This window comes from Bos indicus, chromosome 17 (genome assembly GCF_029378745.1).
Source record: "Bos indicus isolate NIAB-ARS_2022 breed Sahiwal x Tharparkar chromosome 17, NIAB-ARS_B.indTharparkar_mat_pri_1.0, whole genome shotgun sequence".
Classification (NCBI taxonomy): Eukaryota; Metazoa; Chordata; class Mammalia; order Artiodactyla; family Bovidae; genus Bos; species Bos indicus.
Window position 1 is genome coordinate 48513704 of NC_091776.1, and position 20894 is coordinate 48534597.

The 20894-nt window shown below is 43.7% G+C and overlaps 1 protein-coding gene across 1 annotated transcript in view; it reads right to left on the reverse strand.

The window, feature by feature from the left end:
- TMEM132C (transmembrane protein 132C) overlaps nucleotides 1-20894 on the reverse strand; it is a 449116-nt gene that overhangs the window by 30696 nt on the left and 397526 nt on the right. The window contains exon 5 of the mRNA XM_070769360.1: nucleotides 4771-4914. Within this exon, the coding sequence (XP_070625461.1) occupies nucleotides 4771-4914 (144 nt within the window). The remainder of the gene's footprint in view (nucleotides 1-4770; nucleotides 4915-20894) is intronic.

Below are 20894 nucleotides of genomic sequence, written 5' to 3' on the forward strand. Positions count from 1 at the left end.
GGCAATGGTTACCCAACTCAGTCAATCTCCTAAAATGTCACTGAATCATACACTGGGAGTACGCTGCAACCCATGCTAATTTTTTAATAACACTGTGCCTGCCACAAAAATACATCTGTAGGCAGCCAGTCTGTAACCCTTGGCCTACCTAATAGGGTCATCAAGGGGATTACCCAACTCAGAGTTAAGCCCTTTACTTGAAAAATGAAACTCCTGAATCCTCACAATAACCTTTGAATTAGATACCAGATTGTCTCTCAGGGAGATTGCAAATCAGTGATGGTAGAGGTTTAGACCAAGTCATGTCCCATTCTTGTGAGCCCATGGACTGTAGCCCACCAGGGTTCTCTGTCCATGGGATTTCCTGGGCAAGAATACTGGAGAGGATTGCCGTTCCCTTCTCCAGGGGATCTTCCCTACCCAGGGATCAAACCCGCATCTCCTGCACTGCACGCGGATTCTTCACTGCTAAGCCACCAGGGAAGCTGCAAATCAGTAATAAAGACCAATGATCAGCAAGGACCTAATATGTGACCATGACTGGGGGGAGGGGGACCTCTAGATCCAAAAACCAAGTACCTCTCCCCTGCCCCTCCTCCCAAAGTTACTTTTCAGCCACTGGAAAGAGCATTGCTTGTCCAGCCGCAAGCAGAGGAGGTATCCCTCAGGGCAGTGGTTCTCAGCGGGGGTGATTTTGCCTGCTAGGGGACATTTAATAATGTCTGGAGACGTGTTTGTTTGTCACAACTCGGAGTGCTAAGGAGAAGAAGTCAAAGAGGCTTCTACACATCCTGCAATGCACGGGACAGTCCCCATAACAAAGAATTAGTCGGCACAAAATATTAAGAGTGGTAGGGTTGCAAATCCTGTCTCTGAACTCAGGACTTTGCTGTTCAACACTGCAGCCACAAGCCACATGTGGCTCTGGGCCACTTGAAATGGGGCTCAGGTGGAGGTGTGCTCTGTGTTAAACATATACTGGATTTGAAAGTTGTTGCTGTTCAGTTGCTAAATTGTGTCCGACTCTTTGTGACCCTGTGAACTACAGCATGCCAGGCACCCCTGTGCTTCACTATGTCCCGGAGTTTGCTCGAACTCATGTCCATTGGGGATTCCCTAATAGCTCAGTTGGTAAAGAATCCGCCTGCAATGCAGTAGACCCTGGTTCAATTGCTGGGTCAGGAAGATCCGCTGGAGAAGGGATAGGCTACCTACTCCAGGACTGTTCGGCTTCCCTTGTGGCTCAGCTGGTAAAGACTCTTCGTGCAATGCAGGAGACCTGGGTTTGATTGCTGGGTTGGGAAAATCCCCTGGAGAAGGGAAAGGCTACACTTTCTAATATTCTGGCCTGGAGAATTCCATGGACTGAGCGACTTGCACTTTCACTTTTCACAGGTCCATTGAGTCGGTGATCAGATTTAGTGCCCAAAAATGTGAACTGTCATATTAATAATTTTCACATGGACTACCTGTTGAAATGACAATATTTTAAATATAATGAGTTAGACACATGCATTAAAAATCAAATTCACCTGTTTCTTTTTACTTTTTTTGAATGTGACAACTAGCGAATCTAAATTACTTATGTGGCTCATGCTATATTTTTATTGGTCAGTGTTGTTTAGAACTTCGACCATTTCCTCTTCTCCTCCCACAGGCTTTCGGGGTCTTCTGTAAAGCACTTTGGGATCAGGGTTACCATCAAGTCATAAACCACTGTTGGGTGAATTAAAAAAAAGCATCTCTTCTTTGAGACAGTACCTCCCACAGTCAAAAAATGGTCATAGCATATTGCCGGGATGCTTTACTGCCACCTACTGGAAGGTTTGTGTAACAATTTAGACATCCGTGAACGTGGCATCCACCGCAATGAACAATCTCAACAAAGCTGGGCTGCACGTGTCCGTTCTCGGGGTGGGGCTTGCAGCGAAGGCCTTTCCCACTCCAATCCTCCCCTTCCATGGTCTGTAAGGTTCTCTTCCATGCAAACACGTTGTTTTTAACTCCAGAGAGAAGACTGATTGCTACTTGTCAGACTCGATTTGGCGGGGAGGGGCAGGTGAGGCGGGAAACATCTGGATGCTTTCTCTTGGATATGTGTATATATATATTTTCTGGATATGTTTCTATTGATTTCAAAAAATACACAGAAAGACCAAATGCTTAATTTCTGGCTTCGAAAAACCCTCACTGTCTTATTCTTTGAGCAAGCGTTGTGGGCGCATGATCATGGTAAATGTTGGTAGGAAAGATCAAAAAGTAGGGTCCTTGCTTCAAGACAGTCTCAATTTATACCCCACCCCCCCCCGTTACCTCCTAGTAACCATAAGCTTGATTTCTACATCTGTGACTCTATTTATGTTTTGTAGATAAGTTTATTTGTATCTTTCTTTAGATTCCACATATACGTGATGTCATGTGATACTTGTCTTTTTCTGACTTACTTCACTTGGTATGACTATCTCTGGGTCCATCCATGTTGCTGCAAATGCCGTTATTTCATTCTTTTCATACGGCTGAGTAATATCCTATTCTATACGTACCACATCTTCTTTGTCCATTCATTGGTTGATGGACTTTTAGGACCGGCTTCCATGTCCTGGCTATTGTAAATAGTGCTGCAATGAACACTGGGGTACTATATATACAACAGATAACTAACAAAGACCTGCTGTCTGTCTAGCACAGGGAACTCGACTCAACACTGTATAATGACCTATATGGGGAAAGAATATGAAAAAAAATAGATATATGTATGCTGCTGCTGCTGCTAAGTCGCTTCAGTCGTATCCAACTCTGTGCGACCCCATAGACGGCAGCCCACCAGGCCCTGCTGTCCCTGGGATTCTCCAGGCAAGAACACTGGAGTGGGTTGCCATTTCCTCCTCCAATGCATGAAAGTGAAAAGTGATAGTGCAGTCGCTCAGTCGTGTCTGACTCTTAGCGACCCCATGGACTGCAGCTTACCAGGCTCCTCCGTCCATGGGATTTTCCAGGCAAGAGTACTGGAGTGGGGTACCATTGCCTTCTCTGAGATATATGTATGAAGTGAAGTGAAATCACTCAGTCGTGTCCGACTCTTTGCGACCCCACGGACTGTAGCCTACCAGGCTCCTTGGTCCATGGGATTTTCCAGGCAAGAGTACTGGAGTGGGTTGCCATTGCCTTCTCCAGGAGATCTTCCCGACCCAGGGATCGAACCCGGGTCTCCCGCATTGTAGGCAGACGCTTTACCGTCTGAGTTACCAGGGAAGCATAGGTATAACCACATCACTTTGTTGTACACCTGAAACTAACACAACATTGTAAATCAACTGTACTCCAATAAAATTTTTAAAAAGGTAGTGTCTAAGGCAGGGATTCTCCAGGAAAACTTTCTTTTGGCAGGACAAAATGGTAACTTTCCTTTTATATTTATTTAAAAAATCAAAAAAGATTTTTTTTAATGGTAACTATCTTAGACCAGCAGATGACATAGTCTCCATGGAAACTTACTCAAAAGCAGCCACAGACAATATAGAGACAGATTTGAAAGAATGAAATTTTGCCATTTGCATCAACGTGGATGGACTTGGAGGACCTTATGCTAAGTGCAATACAGCAGACAGAGAAAGACAAATTCTGTATGATATCACTTATATGTGAAATCTGAAAAATACAACAAATTAGTAAATAAAACAAAAAATAAGCAGACTTGCAGGCAGAGAACAAGCCAGTGGTTACCAGTGGGGGCAGGGGTAACAGGGATAGCAGGACAAAAGGATTATTATGGGATTATATGAAATCATGCGTGTGAAACTTTTGAAAACCGCAAAATATTATAGAATTTAAAGAATATTTTCTTCAAAAAAATTTTTTTAAAAAAGAAATAGATTTGAGTGGTCATGTTTCAATGAAACTTACTTACAAAGCAGGTGGTAGGCTGAATTTGACCCAGTGTTTCTAATTTGCCTCATGAAACAGTGGTTTCAACAGCTGCCCCATGGTTCAGATGCACGCGGCCGGTGTGTTTTATATTTTATTTTTTGCCCATTGTAGTTTTCTTTTTTATTACATTTGTTGCCAACATTGAAAAACCGATGACTTTTACGAAATTTGAGGCATCTCTTGAAGGTGTACCAATCCTGAATTCACATTTATACACGGCCATAATTCTTTGCGATCCCATGGACTGTAGCCTGCCAGGCTCCTCCATCCATGGGATTTTCCAGGCAAGAGTACTGGAGTGGGTTGTCATTTCCTTCTCCAGGGGGTCTTCCCAACCCAGGAACTGAACCCAGATCTGAGCCACCAGGGAAGCCCCTATAATTGGCAGGAGTTGACCATGGCTGCCCTTCCAGAAATGGGCTTGTCTGATTTACCACTTCGCTCACTTAAATCACCCGCTTGGTTACTGTAGGTACTTGGGTCTGACTTACAGTCCACAGCACACTTGATGACAACAAGGCTGGCATGATATCAAATTAAGAGATGGAAATGGGAAAGTTTAGTGAAGCCAGAAAGGTTGTGAACACAAACCAACCCACCAGACCTCTTATTTCACCAGGCTAACTTCTCTTGGTGAACAAGACGCCCCCACGAAGTTTCCACCAGCTCAATCCAGATGACTAATGGAATCACTTACTTTACACATTTTTTTTTTTTTTTCTGGCTGTGCCACCTGGCTTGCAGGATCTTAGTTCCCCAACCAGGGATTGAACCCCAGCCCTGGCAATGAAAGTGCTGAGTCCTAACCCCTTGACTGCCAGGAAACTCCCTGGAATCACTTACTTTGATGACCTCCTCATCTGTGGACTTGCATTCCACGGACTCCGAGATATCTGTCACGATACTGTTCTCCTCCACGGTGACCACCTTGATAGGCATGGCAACTGTCTTTCCCGTGAGGATGGCGGTGTTCAGGATCTCAGTGTCCTGCGGGAAGAAGGAGACATACCTGGGTCAAGGGAGCTATTTGGTTCTCTCGGAGACTAGGGGAAGCCTTCCACGGTGTGTGCCTCTCCTCGTTTAGACAAGACATGGCCACAGTTACCTTAGGAACCCGGGCAAAAGGGTTATAGGTGTCCTGCTTGCTAGACAGAAGATCATCTTAAAGTCAAGGACTCTATGTGCTGACCTGAGTGGCAAGTTCAAATTGTGTATTTTGGAGTTTTTTAGAGGAGTCAAATTTGTGGTTTAAAAACTTGATTTAAAAATGAATATTCAACAGTCTTATGGACACAGTGGGGCGGCAGGTGGGGTACGAATTGAGAGAGTATCATTGAAACATATATATTACCATATATAAAGTAGATAGCTAATGGAAAGTTGCTGTATAACACAGGGAGCTCAGCCCGGTGCTCTGTGACAACCCAGAGGAGTGGGATGGGAGGTGGGTGGGATGGAGGGGTTCTTCCCAGGTGACTCAGTAGGTAAAGAATCCACCTGCAATGCAGGAGACACAGGTTCAATCCCTGGATCAGAAAGATACCCTGTTGCAGGGCATGGCAACCCACTCCAAAATTCTTGCCTGGAGAACCCTGTGGACAGAGCAGCCTGGTGGGCTACAGTCCACAGGGTCGCAAAGAGTCGGACATGACTGAAGTGACGAAGCATGCATGCATGGCTGATTCCTGTTGATGTACGGCAGAAACCAACACAACAGTGTAAAGCAATTATCCTCCAATTAAAAATAAATTTAAAAAACAAAATAAAAATGAATGTTCAAAACAGAGTCTGCAAGGCACAGCATGGGGATTTTTAGTATACTTGCTCATTTCTTGTTACATCTGGGTGAATTGTCTCATTGTAATAAAGCCTGTCCTCTTTGTAGCCTATTCTCACAAATAAGTTAAATTTTGTTTGATCAGATCCAGGTGCAAAATCTCATGATAGATTTGTAGAAAAAAATCTGGGACGGCAAGAAGCGCAAGCGCAGCCGCAAGGAGAGCTACTCCGTGTACGTGTACAAGGTGCTGAAGCAAGTCCATTCAGACACCGACATCTCGTCCAAGGCTATGGAATCATGAACTCCTTCCTCAACGACATTTTCGAGTGCATCGCTGGTGAGGCATCGCACCTGGCGCATTACAACAAGCGCTCGACTATCACATCCAGGGAGGTCCAGACCGCCGTGCGCTTGCTGCTACCTGGGGAGCTGGCCAAGCACGCCATGTCCGAGGGCACTAAGGCTGTCACCAAGTATACCAGCTCCAAGTAAAAATAATATGCCTAGCCGCTGTTAAAGGAGAAGGCAATGGCACCCCACTCCAGTACTCTTGCCTGGAAAATCCCATGGATGGAGGGCCTGGTGGGCTGTAGTTCATGGGGTCGCTAAGAGTCGGACACGACTGAGCGACTTCACTTTCACTTTAGAAAGATAACCTGGTGCTAGGTGTTTCACAATTTACTTTTAGTTTATTTGTGATTGTCTTCCTAGTTTTCAACCATGACAATAAAAAAAATATGATGCAGAGACCAAGTAAAAGGCACACATCAGTGAGGTTTCAGTTGTAAGCAACAGCAGTTGCCTGGCTACTTTGTGCAGGAAAGTACTGTGGAAGGTGGAATCACCAAGATGCCCATGTTCCAGTCTCCAGAACCTGTATGTCTGTTGCCTTATATGGTAAAAGGGACTTTGCAGTTATAATGAAGGATCTTGGGCTTCCATGGTGGTTCAGCTAGTAAAGAACCTGCCTGCCAATGCAGGAGCCTGCCAGGCTCCTCTGTCCCTGGGTTTCCAGGCAAGAATACTGGAGTGGGTTGCCATGCCCTCCTCCAGGGGATCTTCCCCACCTGGGAATCGAACCCTCATCTCTTGCATTTCCTGCATTGACAGGCAGGTTCTTTACTCCTGAGCCAGCGGGGAAGCCCCAGATACTCACTACAAGAGCAATCAAAGAGTTGGGTGATTTTTACCCCAAATGCCCATCATCACTGCTACATCTTGGCAACTGGCTTCCTTGCTTTGTGTAGCACACCAGTCTTCTCCTGTTGCCCCACTGTGGCCCATTCCCTTGGAGGTCTGGGGGCTCTGCTTTACCCTGTTCATACTGACTTCATGCAAAATGATTAGCATCACACCTCTCATGTGTCTTATGATTTGCAAAGTGATGAAGAAAACGCCTTCTCTCTTAAATCTGTAGGCGCTGCCTACTGGCACTTGTTCCATCCTGTTCCTTATGGTCAAACGAAGATGAAAAGGGGTCTGTGGCTTTGGGATGGCTATTGGCACCTTTTACCTCTGAGTCAATTTCTCCCCAAAACCCTCTCCAGAAATGCTGCTCTACTTTGAAGCAGGAGATGCAAGGAAAGAGATTTTCTCAGTTCTTCCTCCAGGGAAGCAATTGACACAGAAGTGACCTTTTGCATTAACTAAGTGCACAGCTGAAAGAAAGAGCCCTCAGTTACAAAGGGGAGCGCCAGCCTCTCTTCGACGCTGGTGCCCACTGACCCTCTGCCATGTCTTCTCTTGGGTCCATGGGATTCCTGGAGCTGGAGTTGGAGCTGCCATATGGGAAGCTTGGGTCCATGGGATTCCTGGCACTGGAGCTGCCATTTGGGCAGCTTGTACATTGGCTATTACTGATGCCAAGAATACTGCAGAAATTCCCCAAGTCCATTTTCAGGTTCATTACAGGTAATGTGCTCAGAGTTCAGTCTTAACATTTTCTTTCTGAGAATGGTCTTTGGCTAATGGCTTCATTAAAGCAGCAAACTCCCTCGTGGATTAATTGTGATTAGCTTGCTAATGGTCACTGCAGTTTCTCTCTCTCTCTCACACACACATGCACACACGGTCTTTCACCTGAGACTTCCTATCCCTACAATGAGTTACACCAAGATAAACACTGGTGGGTCACTAGATATTTTTCGTGAACCAAGATCAACTTCAGGAGCACAAATGAACAGTCACAGAAATGCCAATATTTAAAATGGATAACCAACAAGGACCTACTGTATAACACAGGGAACTCTGCTCAGTATTATGTGGCAACCGGGATGGGAGGGGAGTTTGAGGCAGAATGGATACATGTGTATGTACGGCTGAGTCCCTTTGTCCACCTGAAACTATCACAAAGCTGTACTCCAAAACTTAATGAAAAGTTAAAAATAACAAAAATGCCAAATGAGTGAAGAAAGCATTGATCTTTGGATAACCTGGTTAAGCCACAGGGATGAAGTTCCTTGTATTTAAAAATTCCTTTCTAATCTAAAAAAATGATACAAAATGAGCTTATTTACAAAACGGAAATAGACTCACAGACTTAGAGAATGAATTTATGGTTATCAGAGGGAAACGGTGCGGGGAGAGATAGACTGGGAGGTTGGGTTGGACATGTACACACACTGCTATATTTAAAACAATCAACAAAGACCTACAGTAGAGCACTCTGCTCTATACTCTATAATAACCTAAATGGAAAAGAATTTAAAAAAGAATAGATACACTGAATCACTTTGCTGTACGCCTTAAACCAACACAACAATCTAAATCAAAGATACTTCACTATAAAATAATTTTTAAGTAAAAGAAATAAAGCAAAAGACTCCTTTCCTGATCAACCGCTTTGGTGAGTATTTGTTACTTGGTGGGCATGGGGAGTCTGGAATCCCAAATTCTACACTATGCTTTAATTTTCTATAGAGCCTTCATTATACTCTTATTGTTTGGATCTTGGTTTCTTCATTTTACAAATTAAGGGATTGGACCACATCATCCACGTCTCTTTCCACCTGTCAAATCCTACATAACCATGAAGATCCACCAGCCATTTAATGAACCCTTACTGTGCACCCAGCATGCTCTTGTCACTGGGTTATAACACAGTGAACCAGAGTGATAAGCCCCCATCCACACAGATGTATGGGATGGTGGGGGGTGGGAGGCACAAGCAAGCAGGCAACCACAATATTGGGTCTGTCAGGACTTTCTCATTCAGAACAGATCAGATCAGTCGCTCAGTCGTGTCTGACTCTTTGCGACCCCATGAATCGCAGCACGCCAGGCCTCCCTGTCCATCACCAACTCCCAGAGTTCACTCAGACTCACGTCCATCGAGTCAGTGATGCCATCCAGCCATCTCATCCTCTGTCGTCCCCTTCTCCTCCTGCCCCCAATCCCTCCCAGCATCAGAGTCTTTTCCAATGAGTCAACTCTTCGCATGAGGTGGCCAAAGTACTGGAGTTTCAGCTTTAGCATCATTCCTTCCAAAGAAATCCCCGGGCTGATCTCCTTCAGAATGGCCTGGTTGCATCTCCTTGCAGTCCAAGGGACTCTCAAGAGTCTTCTCCAACACCACAGTTCAAAAGCATCAATTCTTCGGTGCTCAGCCTTCTTCACAGTCCAACTCTCACATCCATACATGACCACTGGAAAAACCATAGCCTTGACTAGATGAACCTTTGTTGGCAAAGTAATGTCTCTGCTTTTGAATATGCTGTCTAGGTTGGTCATAACTTTCCTTCCAAGGAGTAAGTGTCTTTTAATTTCATGGCTGCAGTCACCATCTGCAGTGATTTTGGAGCCCAGAAAAATAAAGTCTGACACTGTTTCCACTGTTTCTCCATCTATTTCCCATGAAGTGGTGGGACCGGATGCCATGATCTTCATTTTCTGAATGTTGAGCTTTAAGCCAAGTGGCAAAAATCCAACTCAATTCAGTCTAAGCAAAAAGGCGACTTATTGCCTTGTACAACTCAAGTATCTGAGGGAAGATATCAGCTTCAGGTATTGCTAGAACCAGGTTCTCAAAACAAAACTGCAATTAATTCCTACATCTCTCCATCTCTTGACTCTTTCCCACTGTTTGGTTTCATCAATTAGTAAGCTATTTCTGTATAGTAGACCTCCAGCTATATTCTCCATGGCTCAAATCTGTGTTCTTCCATCAAAGAACTCAACAGCAAAAAACAAACAAAATCCCCAAATAGCCCAATTTAAAAATGGGCAAAGGACCTGAACAGACAACTCTTCAAAGACAATATCCACATGGCCAACAGACACATGAAAAGATGTTTAACATTACTAACCAGTGTAAATCAAAACCACAAAGAGATATTACTTCACACCTGTTTAGGTGGATATTATCCAAAAGTCAAAAGATGACTTGCTGGTGAAGATCTAGAAGAAAGAAAACCCTTATGCACTGTTGGTGGGAGTGTAAATTGGTGCAGCCACTGTACAGAGGGTCTTCAGAAAATTAAAAATAGAACAATCGTGTCATCCAGCAATCCCATTTCTGAGTATATACCCTAATAAGAAGAACTCACCATCTTGAAGGGTTATCCACACCCCTTGTTCATGGCAGTATTATCCATAGTAGTCAAGATATGGAAACACCTGAGTGTCTGTCTACAGATGAACAGACAAAGAAAATGTGGTATATATGTATACAGTGGAATACTAGTCAACATCAAAAAAGAAGAAAATCCGGACCTCCCTGGTGGTTCAGTGGTTGGGAGTCTACCTGCCAATTCAGGGGACCCAGGTTTGATTCCGGGTCCGGGAAGATTCCATATGTCTTGGGGCAACTGAGCATATGTGCTGCAAACTACTGAGGCTGCTCACTTGGAGCCTTGCTCTGTAACAAGAGAAGCCCGGGCACTGCAACTAGAGAAAGCCTGCGTTCAGCATCAAAGACCCAGTGAGAACAAAAATAGTATAAATAAGTTTAAAAATTTAAAGAGAAAATACTGATATTTGTGATAACATGGATGAAACTGGACGATGCTTTGCTAAATGAAAAAAGTCAGACACAGAAGTCAAACACTGTGTGATCTCACTTATATGTAGCATCTGAAAAAAAAAAGTTGTACTCATAAAATCAGAAAGTAGACTGGTCAGGGGCTGGGAGTTTGTTTATAAGATGGATAAGTTCTGGAGACCACACGTACAGCATGGTGATCATAGCTAATAACATGTATCGAATACTTGCAATTTCCTAAGAAAGTAGATCTAAAGTGTTCTCAATGTGCATGCCCATGCACGCACACACACATGGTAACTATGTGAGGTGATGGATGTGTTAACTGCTTGATTGTGGTTGTCAGTTCACAATGCACACATGTACTAAAACCTATACCTTATAAAAATGTACAATGGAATATTACTCAGCCATAAAAAGAATGAAACGATGCTACTGGCAGCAACATGGATGGGCCTAGCGAGCCAAGGACAGAGGCTTCAGGAGAAAACAGAGCTTCTGACACCCTTATCTTGGATTTCTGGCCTCCAGAATTGTGAGAAATTAAAGCTCTGTTGTTTAACCGCCCAGTCGTGTATTTTGCTACAGTAACCCTAGAAAGTAAAATATGTCCTTTAGCATAACCTGAGAAGGGGTCCTTGATACTTTGGAGAAGATGTATGGATTCTGTTGGCATAAAATCACAGAGGAGTGATGTTATGAGAGGCAGCCAATGTTTGTGTGTCTGGAGGGTATTATACTCCAGGGTTCCTTGGGTTGTGAATCTGGAATTCTGGGAGAGAAGAGAGGAGAAAAAATACCCAGTGGGTATGGGCTTGAGTCACTGAAGAAGAACCCTTGGCTGCCTTTCCAAGGTGGGCCTGGTGCCTTTGAGGGGGTGGGAAATGAAGAACTCCCACACCATCCTCGGATTCTTGTGAGTGAACAATTTTCAGGTTGGGTTGTATTTTTCTGGTTTCTCCTAATTACGGACATAGCTGTGGGATTACTGAAAACAACAGCACACAATGCAGAAGCAAGGGGATGGTGAGGAACCAGGCATGGACTGGGCACAGTATCCTGGTCTGACTGTAAAACTCTTCTGTCCTCTCCCAGAGACTTGGAGAGATGCTGTGCTGGGAAGGAGGGAACCTTTCCTGGCAAGTTAAAAATATGTGTGCGTGCACGAAACTGACATTGCAAGTTACAGATACGGGGCTGATTGCTCCCCACAAATCCTTTTAGAGTCGAGGCCAACTTGCAGCAATATGCCCGACACACTATTTATTTTAATTAATTAATTAACTGAGTTTTGGCTGCCCTGAACCTTCATTACTGTGTGCGGGCTTTCTCAACTCACAGTGTGCGGGTTTCTCGTTGCAGTGACGTCTCCTGTTTTTCGAGCACAGACTCTAGAGTGTGGGCTCAGCAGTTGTGGCACACAGGCTCAGTTGCCTCGTGGCATGTGGAATCTTCCCCAACAGGGGTCTAACTCAGGTCCCCTGAATTGCTTGGCAGGCAGATTCTTAACCACTGGACCAGCAGGGAATTTCCCCGGCGCACTATTTAAACACCTACAGTTGTGGGTTTTCTAAACCCCCAGCTGGACCTGGAAGAGTTCATTTTGTGCAGGACCAGCCAGGAGCAGGTGCTGCCTGCCTTCATCCTCTACATAGCGCTGCTCTGGAGGCCAGGCTGCGAGCTGCCTTTTCTCCAGGCCCCCTGAGGTATGAGATGCTCAGCATCAATGAATGGAGCCCTCCCTCTTGAAAGTAGGTGGGTATACACCTCCTGTCCCCCAGCACACATCAAATTCCACTCATCAACACCGTTCCAGAGCCTTGCAGAACATGATTAAGACAGAACTGTTACCTGGACACTTTTTGTGTTATTAAATGTTTGTTCTCTGCTTTTATTGGTTTTTTTCCCCCTCTCTCCGCCCACTTCTGTCAGGAACCAGAGAACGGCTCTGTGTTTCTGAAAAGAATCAATCAAGTAAGGTACTTTTGAATCACTGTCATTTCAAACTTGAAAAAACCCCGAGGCTTCAGAGAAAACGCACTTTGTTTGATTTGCCCTCATAAATGTAAATTGGTTTGGCCACTTTCTGCAATTTTTTTTTAACAAATTGTGGAGTTTTAATTTTTAAATAAATTGAGAAGACAGAATTGCTTCTGAAGGGTTGAAGAAGTTGAGGGTGTGTGAACTGATGGAAAAGGTAAGTCCACAGACTTCCCTGGCAGTCCAGTGGTTAAGACTCCATGCTTCCAATGCAAGGATCACTGGTTAGATCCCTGGTCGTGGAACTAAGATCTCACATGCCATGTGGTGCAGCCAAGACAAGAAAAGTCCAAACGGCCAGGGGATGGGGTACTTATCCCAGGAGTGGGTGTGAAATGCCCAGAGGCTTCTCAAGGAGAGAAATAAGAAGAATGAAAATGTGTGATGTCCACTCAGTGCAATATTACTCAGTTGCAAAAAAGGGATGAAGTGCTGATATGTGGGACCATGCGGATAAACCTTGAAACACGTTAACTGAAAGCAGCCAAACACAAAATGACACCTATTATATGATTCCATTTATATAAAATGTCTAATTTTATGCAAATGCCTATTTGCATAGGCAAATCCACAGAGATGGAAAGCAAACTGATGAACTGATGGTTGCCAGGAGCTTGGCGGGGGCGTGGGGGGGTGGTGGTGGGAAGGCAGACTGGCTGCTTGAAGAGTATGATTTTTATTTTAGGGTGATGGGAATGTTCTGGAATTGTACAGTGGTGATGGCTGCACAACCTTGTAAATATATTAAGAGCCATCCACTAAAGACTTTAAAATGGTACATTTTATTCCACTCCTGGGTATTTATCCAAAGAAGAGAAAGTATTCATTCAAAAAGATACACGTGCCCCAAATGTTCATAGCAGCATTTTTACTAATGCTACGATATGGAAGCAAACTAAGTGTCCGTCAACAGATGAATGGATAAAGAAGATGTGATACAAACACAAACACACACAAACAATGGAATATTAGACACAAAAAAATGAAATTCTGCCATTTGCAGCAGCACGGATGGACCTAGAGATTGTTAAACTGAGTGAACTAAGTCAGACAAAGACAAATATTTTATGTTACCACTTACATGTGGGATCTAAAAATGAAACAAACTAATGAAGATAACAAAACCAGAAGCAGACTCACAGATACAGAGAATAAAGTATTGGTTACCAGTAGGGAGAGAAAAGAGGGAGGGACAGTATAAAAGTAGGGGAGTAAGAGGTACAGAGTATTAAGTATAAAATAAACTATAAGGATTTACTGTACAACAAAGGGAATATGGCTAATATTTTATAATAACTATAAACAGAGTACAACCTTCAACAGTTGTGAATCACTATGCTGTATATCTGAAACACATGATATTGTATATCAACCACACCTCAACAAAAAATTAAAAAATATTAAATATAGAAAATAAATAAACAATACCCTATAGGTCTGTCAAAAAATGGTGCATTTTATACTTATTGTATAAATTCATTGTATGAATTACATCTCAGTGTGTTTGTTGCTCAGTTGTGTCTGACTCTTTGAGACCCCATGGACTGTAGCCCACCAGGCTTCCCTTCTCCAGGGGATCTTCCTGACCCAGGGATCAAACCCAGGTGTCCTGCTTTGCTGGTGGACTCTCTACTGTCTGAGTTACCAGGGAAGCCCACTTTAAAAAGAGAAGGAAAAGTGTATGGGAGATGGGTTAGTACCAATTTACAATGCTGTGTTAGTTTCTGGTGTACAGCAAAGTGATTTAATTATATATATATTCTTTTTCAGCTTCCCAGCTGTCTCAGTGATAAAGAATCTGCCTGCCAAGCAGAAGACATGGGTTTGACCCCTGGGTCAGGAAGATCCCCTGGAGGAGGAAATGGCAATCCACTCCAGTGTTCTGGCCTGGAGAATCCCATGAAGAGGTCATGGCCAGGCTCAGACCTAGTTTTGCTTCTTGGCTGACCATGTGGCCTCAGATAAGTCGATCCATCCATCCATCCTCTGTTTACTCACCCCGGAAAAGAGACCAAGATAAAATGCATTTTCAGGTCAAGGACCAGATGCCTGGCCTTCTATACTGACACTGGGGGTTCAGATCTCATGAGAGGCTGAGGATGAGGCAAGTTTAATCTAAAATATTCCAGAAGGTATAAAACAACCTCTCTCAAGGGAAATCCTCCTACACTGTTGGTGGGAATGTTAAGTTGGTGCAGCCACTTTGGACAACAGTATGGAAGGTCCTCAAAAAACTAAAACTAGCATTGCCATGGGGTCCAGTAATCCCACTCCTGGGCATCTATCCAGACAAAACTACAATTTGAAAAGTTACATGCACCCTTATGTCCATAGCAGCCCTATTCACAAGAGCCAAGACATGGAAGCAACCTAAATATTCATTGAGAGATGAATGGGCAAAGAAGATGTGGCACCCATGTATAGTGGAATACTACTGAGCCATAAAAAGAATGAAATAATGGCATTTGCAGCAACATGGACGGACCTAGAGAGGATCATACTAAGTGAAGGCGGTTGGAAAGAGAAAGACAAATGTCATATGACGTCACTTATGTGTGGCATCTAAAGCATGACACAAACGAACCTGTCTATGAAACAGAAACAGAGTCACAGGCATAGGGAATAGCCTGGTGCTTGCCAAGCTGGAGGCGGGGAAGGTGGTGGTGGGAGAAGGATGGATGGGGAGTTTGGGATTAGCAGATGCAAAACAGTATGTGTAGGATGGATAAATAACAAGGTCCTACTATAGAGCACAGGGAACTGTATCCAATATCTTGTAATAAACCATAATGGAAAAAAAATGAAAAAGATTGGTGGTGGTGTATCGCTCAGTCATGTCTGACTCTGTGCGACCCCATGGACTGCAGCCCACCGGGCTCCTCTGCCCATGGGTCTCTCCAGTCAAGAATACTGGGGTGGGTTGCCATTGCCTCCTCCAGGGGAATCTTCCCGACCCAGGGATCAAACCCATGTTCTTCTGCTTGGCAGGCAGATTCTTTACCACTGAGCCACCTGGGAAGCCAAAAAAGTATATATATATATAATTAAATCGCTTTGTTGTACACCAGAAATTAACACAACATTGTAAATCAACTATATTTCAATAATAAAAAAGAAAACAATCTCTCTCAATGAGTATGTGCCTGGGAGTCATTTAGAAGTATAAACAGCATTTAATAATAATAATTTTCAAAAAGGTCCCATTTGGGGAGCGCTGCCTACACAATAGGCATTGCTAAACGCATTCATCTCTACCTCCAGCCCATGAAGCATGTGGTCTTATTTTGCCTGGTCTTACGCATGGGGGTGCTGAGGCCAGAGCTGGTTGAGTGCCATGTCCAGGGTACACAGCCCCGAGGTGGCCTGGCCAGGTTTAAATGTGGACCTCCAGGGCTGAGACATGTGGTCTCTCCTCCTGCTCGACATTGAAGAGCTAGCACATGGAACAGAACTGCCTTGGTTCTGCCTCTGCTCTTTCTTTGCTGTGTTTTAAATTCTCCAGGTGAAGTCAGAAAGAGAAAAACAAATATCATATACTAATGCACACATATGGAATCTAGAAAAACAGTACTGATGAACCTATTTGCAATAGAGATATGATTAGGACTAGAGATGCAGATGTAGAGAATGGACCTGTGGAGACTGGGGGCAGGGAAGGAGAGGGTGGGATAAATTGACAGCGTTGCACTGGCATATATATACTACGAGGGGCTTCCCAGGAGGCATTTGCGATGAAGAACCCGCCTGCCAATGCAAAAGACATAAGAGAAGTGGGTTTGACCCCTGGGTTGGGAAGATTCCTTGGAGAAGGAAATGGCAACCCACCCCAGAATTCTTGCCTGGAGAATCCCCATGGACAGAGGAGCCTAGCTGGATACAGTCTATCAGGTTGCAAAGAGCTGGACACGACTGAAGAGACTTAGCACCTAGCTAATTGACATTATTGCATAGCAGAAACCAACGTAACATTGTAAAGCAATTATCTTCCAATTTAAAAAGAAATTTAAAGACAAATAAAAAACTGATTAACCATGCTAAAATAAATAAATAAATTCCCCAAGCATCAGTTTCCTCAGCTGTGAACCTGGGGAATCATTAAGGTTGTTGTGAAGATTAAATCAGGTCATGTTTATGAATGGCCTGTCAGGGCTTGGAACAAAGTCCTAGCTGACTAAAAGGGTAGCTATTAAGCACAAATGTGAAATGTCTGGGTTGAGGCAACTGGCAGATGGAGAAAAGTCAGCACGTCCTCCTGAAACTCTCTTTTCTCTACTGGCTTTGGAGGGAGAGGCATAAAAAATATAATCAAATGAATATAAGACAGCACGTAGCAAGCACGTGAGCACATTGCCTAGAAGAACAGACACGTTAGCACTTGGGGGTGTGGAGGTGACTGCAGATGACGAGTTTCATGCTTTCCCTGAAGAAGGCGGCTTAGAGTGATTCAATGACTAGGACAGTCTATGGTTTACCGATTCACTGTCACACACTGTCAGGGCCGAGATAGACATTGCAATTGTGTATTGCTTCTTAGAATTAAAGACAACTTAACTGAATTCACTTACATTTTTGCAGGGAGAGGAGATATCTATGGGTGCCTTACCCCCGATACCTTTCTTGGCATGGTAGAATTTTACTGTCTGATCAACAAGATCCAGGGGCCAAATTCTGCCCATGGTCGATTTTTTATGTGAACTGGTGAGCCAAGAATGATCTTTACACTGGTCAAGGCTTAAAAAAAATACACAGAAAGAAAATATACCAGACACTGTACGTGTCTCTGCAAAACCTAAAATGTTTACTCTCTAGCCCTTTACAGAAAAATTCTGCCAAGCTCTGAACAAGAGGATCATTTTCCCCAAATGATGGGGCTCTTGTGTTCCCAAGGGTGTTTCCTAACCCTCTGGTGTTCAAGTCTTTCTGCTTTGTAGAACTAAGCATGCTTGTAGGTGCCACCTCCTGCCGTTACCCTTACAGTTTTGTTTTCCTTCAACTGTTATCTCCGCTGATTCACTTTGTTTTCAGCTGCAGCTGACCATCAGCTCCGCGACTGGCATGGAAGCCTGAATTCTTGGCACAAACTGGATGGATCTGCATCTGGCAATAATTTTCATTGTATGTGGGAGACCCTGGGGCTTTGAACCCACAAGAAGGATGGCCCTAGAGCAGGGAAGCTTGTGTTAAGCAGGAAGAGGTCTTTGAATCAAGTTGATTTTGTGTTTTCTAATGTGCAGTCATGATTAGTTTTTCAGGGTATGATAGGGCTTGGTTCTCTGCACACGCTTTTAGCTCAAGGAGGGTGAGTATAACTGCTTGAAAAATAAGAAGCCCCTACAATTGATCTTTCCAGACTTGAGCATGGTGGATAACATTACAAACGACTGCTTCAGAAGGAAAAGTGTATGACTAGACACACATACAGAGACTCAACGAGTGGTTATCAGTGGGACTGGGAAGGGGAAAAGGGAGGGGCAATAAAGGAGTAGGGGAGTAAGAGGTACAAACTGTTAGGTACAAAACAAGCTAAAAGGATATATTGTACAACATGGGGAATAAAGCCGATACTTTATAATAACTATAAACAGAGTATGGAACAACTGACTGCTTCAACATTGGGAAAGGAGTTTGTCAAGGCTGTGTATTGTCACCCTGCTTATTTAACTTCAATGCAGAGTACACCATTCAAAATCCTGGGCTGGATTAATTCCAAGCTGGAATCAAGATTTCTGAGAGAAATATCAACAACCTCATGTACACAGATGATAACACTCTAATGGCAGAAAGTAAAGAGGAACTAAGGATCCTCTTGACAAGGGTGAAAGAGGAGAGTGAAAAAGCTGGCTTAAAACTCAACATTCAAAAAACAAAGATCACGGCATCCAGTCCCAATCATGGCAAATGGATGGGAAAAAAGGTAGAAGCAATGACATATTTTATTCTCTTGGATTCCAAAATCATTGTGGACGGTGACTGTGCCCATGAAATTAAAAGACACTTGCTCCTTGGAAGAAAAGCTATGACAAACCTAGACAACATATCAAAAAGCAGAGACATAACTTTCCCAATAAAGGTCCATATAGTCAAAGCTATGGTTTTTCCAGTGGTCACATACAGATGTGAGAGTTGGACCATAAAGAAGGCTGAGCACTGAAGAACTGATGCTTTCGAATTGTGGTGCTGGAGAAGACTCTTGAGAGTCCCTTGGACTGCAAGGAGATCAAACCAGTCAATCCTAAAGGAAATCAACCCTGAATATTCATTGGAAGGACTGATTCTGAAGCTCCAATGGTTTGGCACCTGATGGGAAGAGCTGCCTTGTTGGAAAAGACCCTAATTCTGGGAAAGACTGAAGGAAAAAGAAGGGGGTGGCAGAGGACGCGATGGTTAGACAGCATCACTGACTCAGTGAACATGAATGAATAAACTCCAGGAGACAGTGGAAGACAGAGGAGCCTGGCGTGCTGCAGTCCATGGGGTCACAGAGAGTCGAATGTGATACAGCGACCCAGTGACTGAACAATAAATAAGTGGAGAATAACCTTCAAAGTTGTGAATCACTATGTGGTACACCTATAACATACAAAACTGCACATCCACCGTACTTCAGTATAAAACGTATTAAAAAAATATGTATTTTTTGAGGAGCCTCCATACCGTTCTCCAAAGCGGCTGTATCAATTTACATTCCCACCAACAGGGCAACAGGGTTCCCTTTTCTCCACACCCTCTCCAGCATTTACTGTTTGTGGATTTTTTGATGATGGCCATTCTGACCGGTATGAGGTGATACCTCATTGTAATTTTGATTTGCATGTCTCTAATTATGGACCTAGAGTCTGTCAATACAGAGCGAAGTAAGACAGAAAGAGGAAAACAAATACTGTATATAAACACATATGTGTGAGATATAGAAAAATGTTACAGATGAACCTATTTGCAGGGCAAAAGTAGAGTTTTGGACGTACAAAGCAAACACGTGGACACGAGGGGATGGGCAGTGAATTGGGAGATTGGGATTGACATATATACTCTACCATGTGTGAAATAGACAGCTGGTGGGAAGCTGCTGTATAGCACAGGGAGCTCACCTTGGTGCTCTGTGATGACCTAGGGGATGGGATGGAGTGGTGGGGGGAGGTCCCAGAGGGAGGGGATATATGTATACATATAGCTGATTTGTGTTGCTGTAAGCAGAAACTAACACAGCATTGCAAAGCAACTATACTCCATTAAAAAAAAAAAAAAAGGTATGTGAGTAGGAAAAAACCCAAGGTTTCTTCCTCCATCTTGGCTGAAATGCAGTGGGTTGGGAAAACACACAGTACAGTTGGAGGAAGATTTGAGGCAGCTGGAAGCTCCCCCAGCTCATGTGGCAGGTTCTGGGAAGATCAGTCTGTGAGAAAGAGGTCTTTGGATTTCGAGAGAGAGAGAGGGAACAAATGTCCTGTTATTGGATGGCACCTCTGGAAAGAAGCAAGAGACGGTGGTTGTCTGGTACGACTATAGAGAAACAGCAAAGATCTCTGGACCCCAGTGGTGGCTTGAAAAAGGCAGAGGATAGACACATAAATTGAACAGGTTCGGAGGAAAAAAGCCCTAAAGTATTGTAGCCAAAAGGGGTTAGCTGGTACTCAATACCCATTATCTTCCTTTTCTTTGGTAACTGAACCATGAATTTTTGGCAGGTGGAGTGGGGAAGAGTACCCACCTCAGAGAAGTCTAAACTCGGTCTCTCTTGCCACTGGGGGTGACCACGGAATAGGGTTCAAGACCAGGGAAGCCCCAAAATGATTCTCAAAGTGTGGTGTCTGGACTAGTAGACTCAGCATTATTGGGGGACATGTTAGAAAAAAAAAAAAAAAACTCGGTTGCCATCCAAGATACACTTAGTTAGAAACTCTGACGGTGGAGCCCATTCAGCTTTGTTTAAAGTCTCTCCGGATGATTCTGATGCTGTTGAAAAGTTTGAGAACCACTGTTCTAGTTTAAACGCAAGCAGCAGCAATGTTCTGCAACATTTTTGGAAATTTGTTTAATGGGAGCTGGACTAGGTATGTGATATGTTCTTTTTGCCCTTTTCCTTCTTTCTGCTACCTGGAATACACACGCAATGGCTGAAACACTAGCAGCCATCTTGGGCCATGAGAAAAACTTGAAAATGAAAGCCAC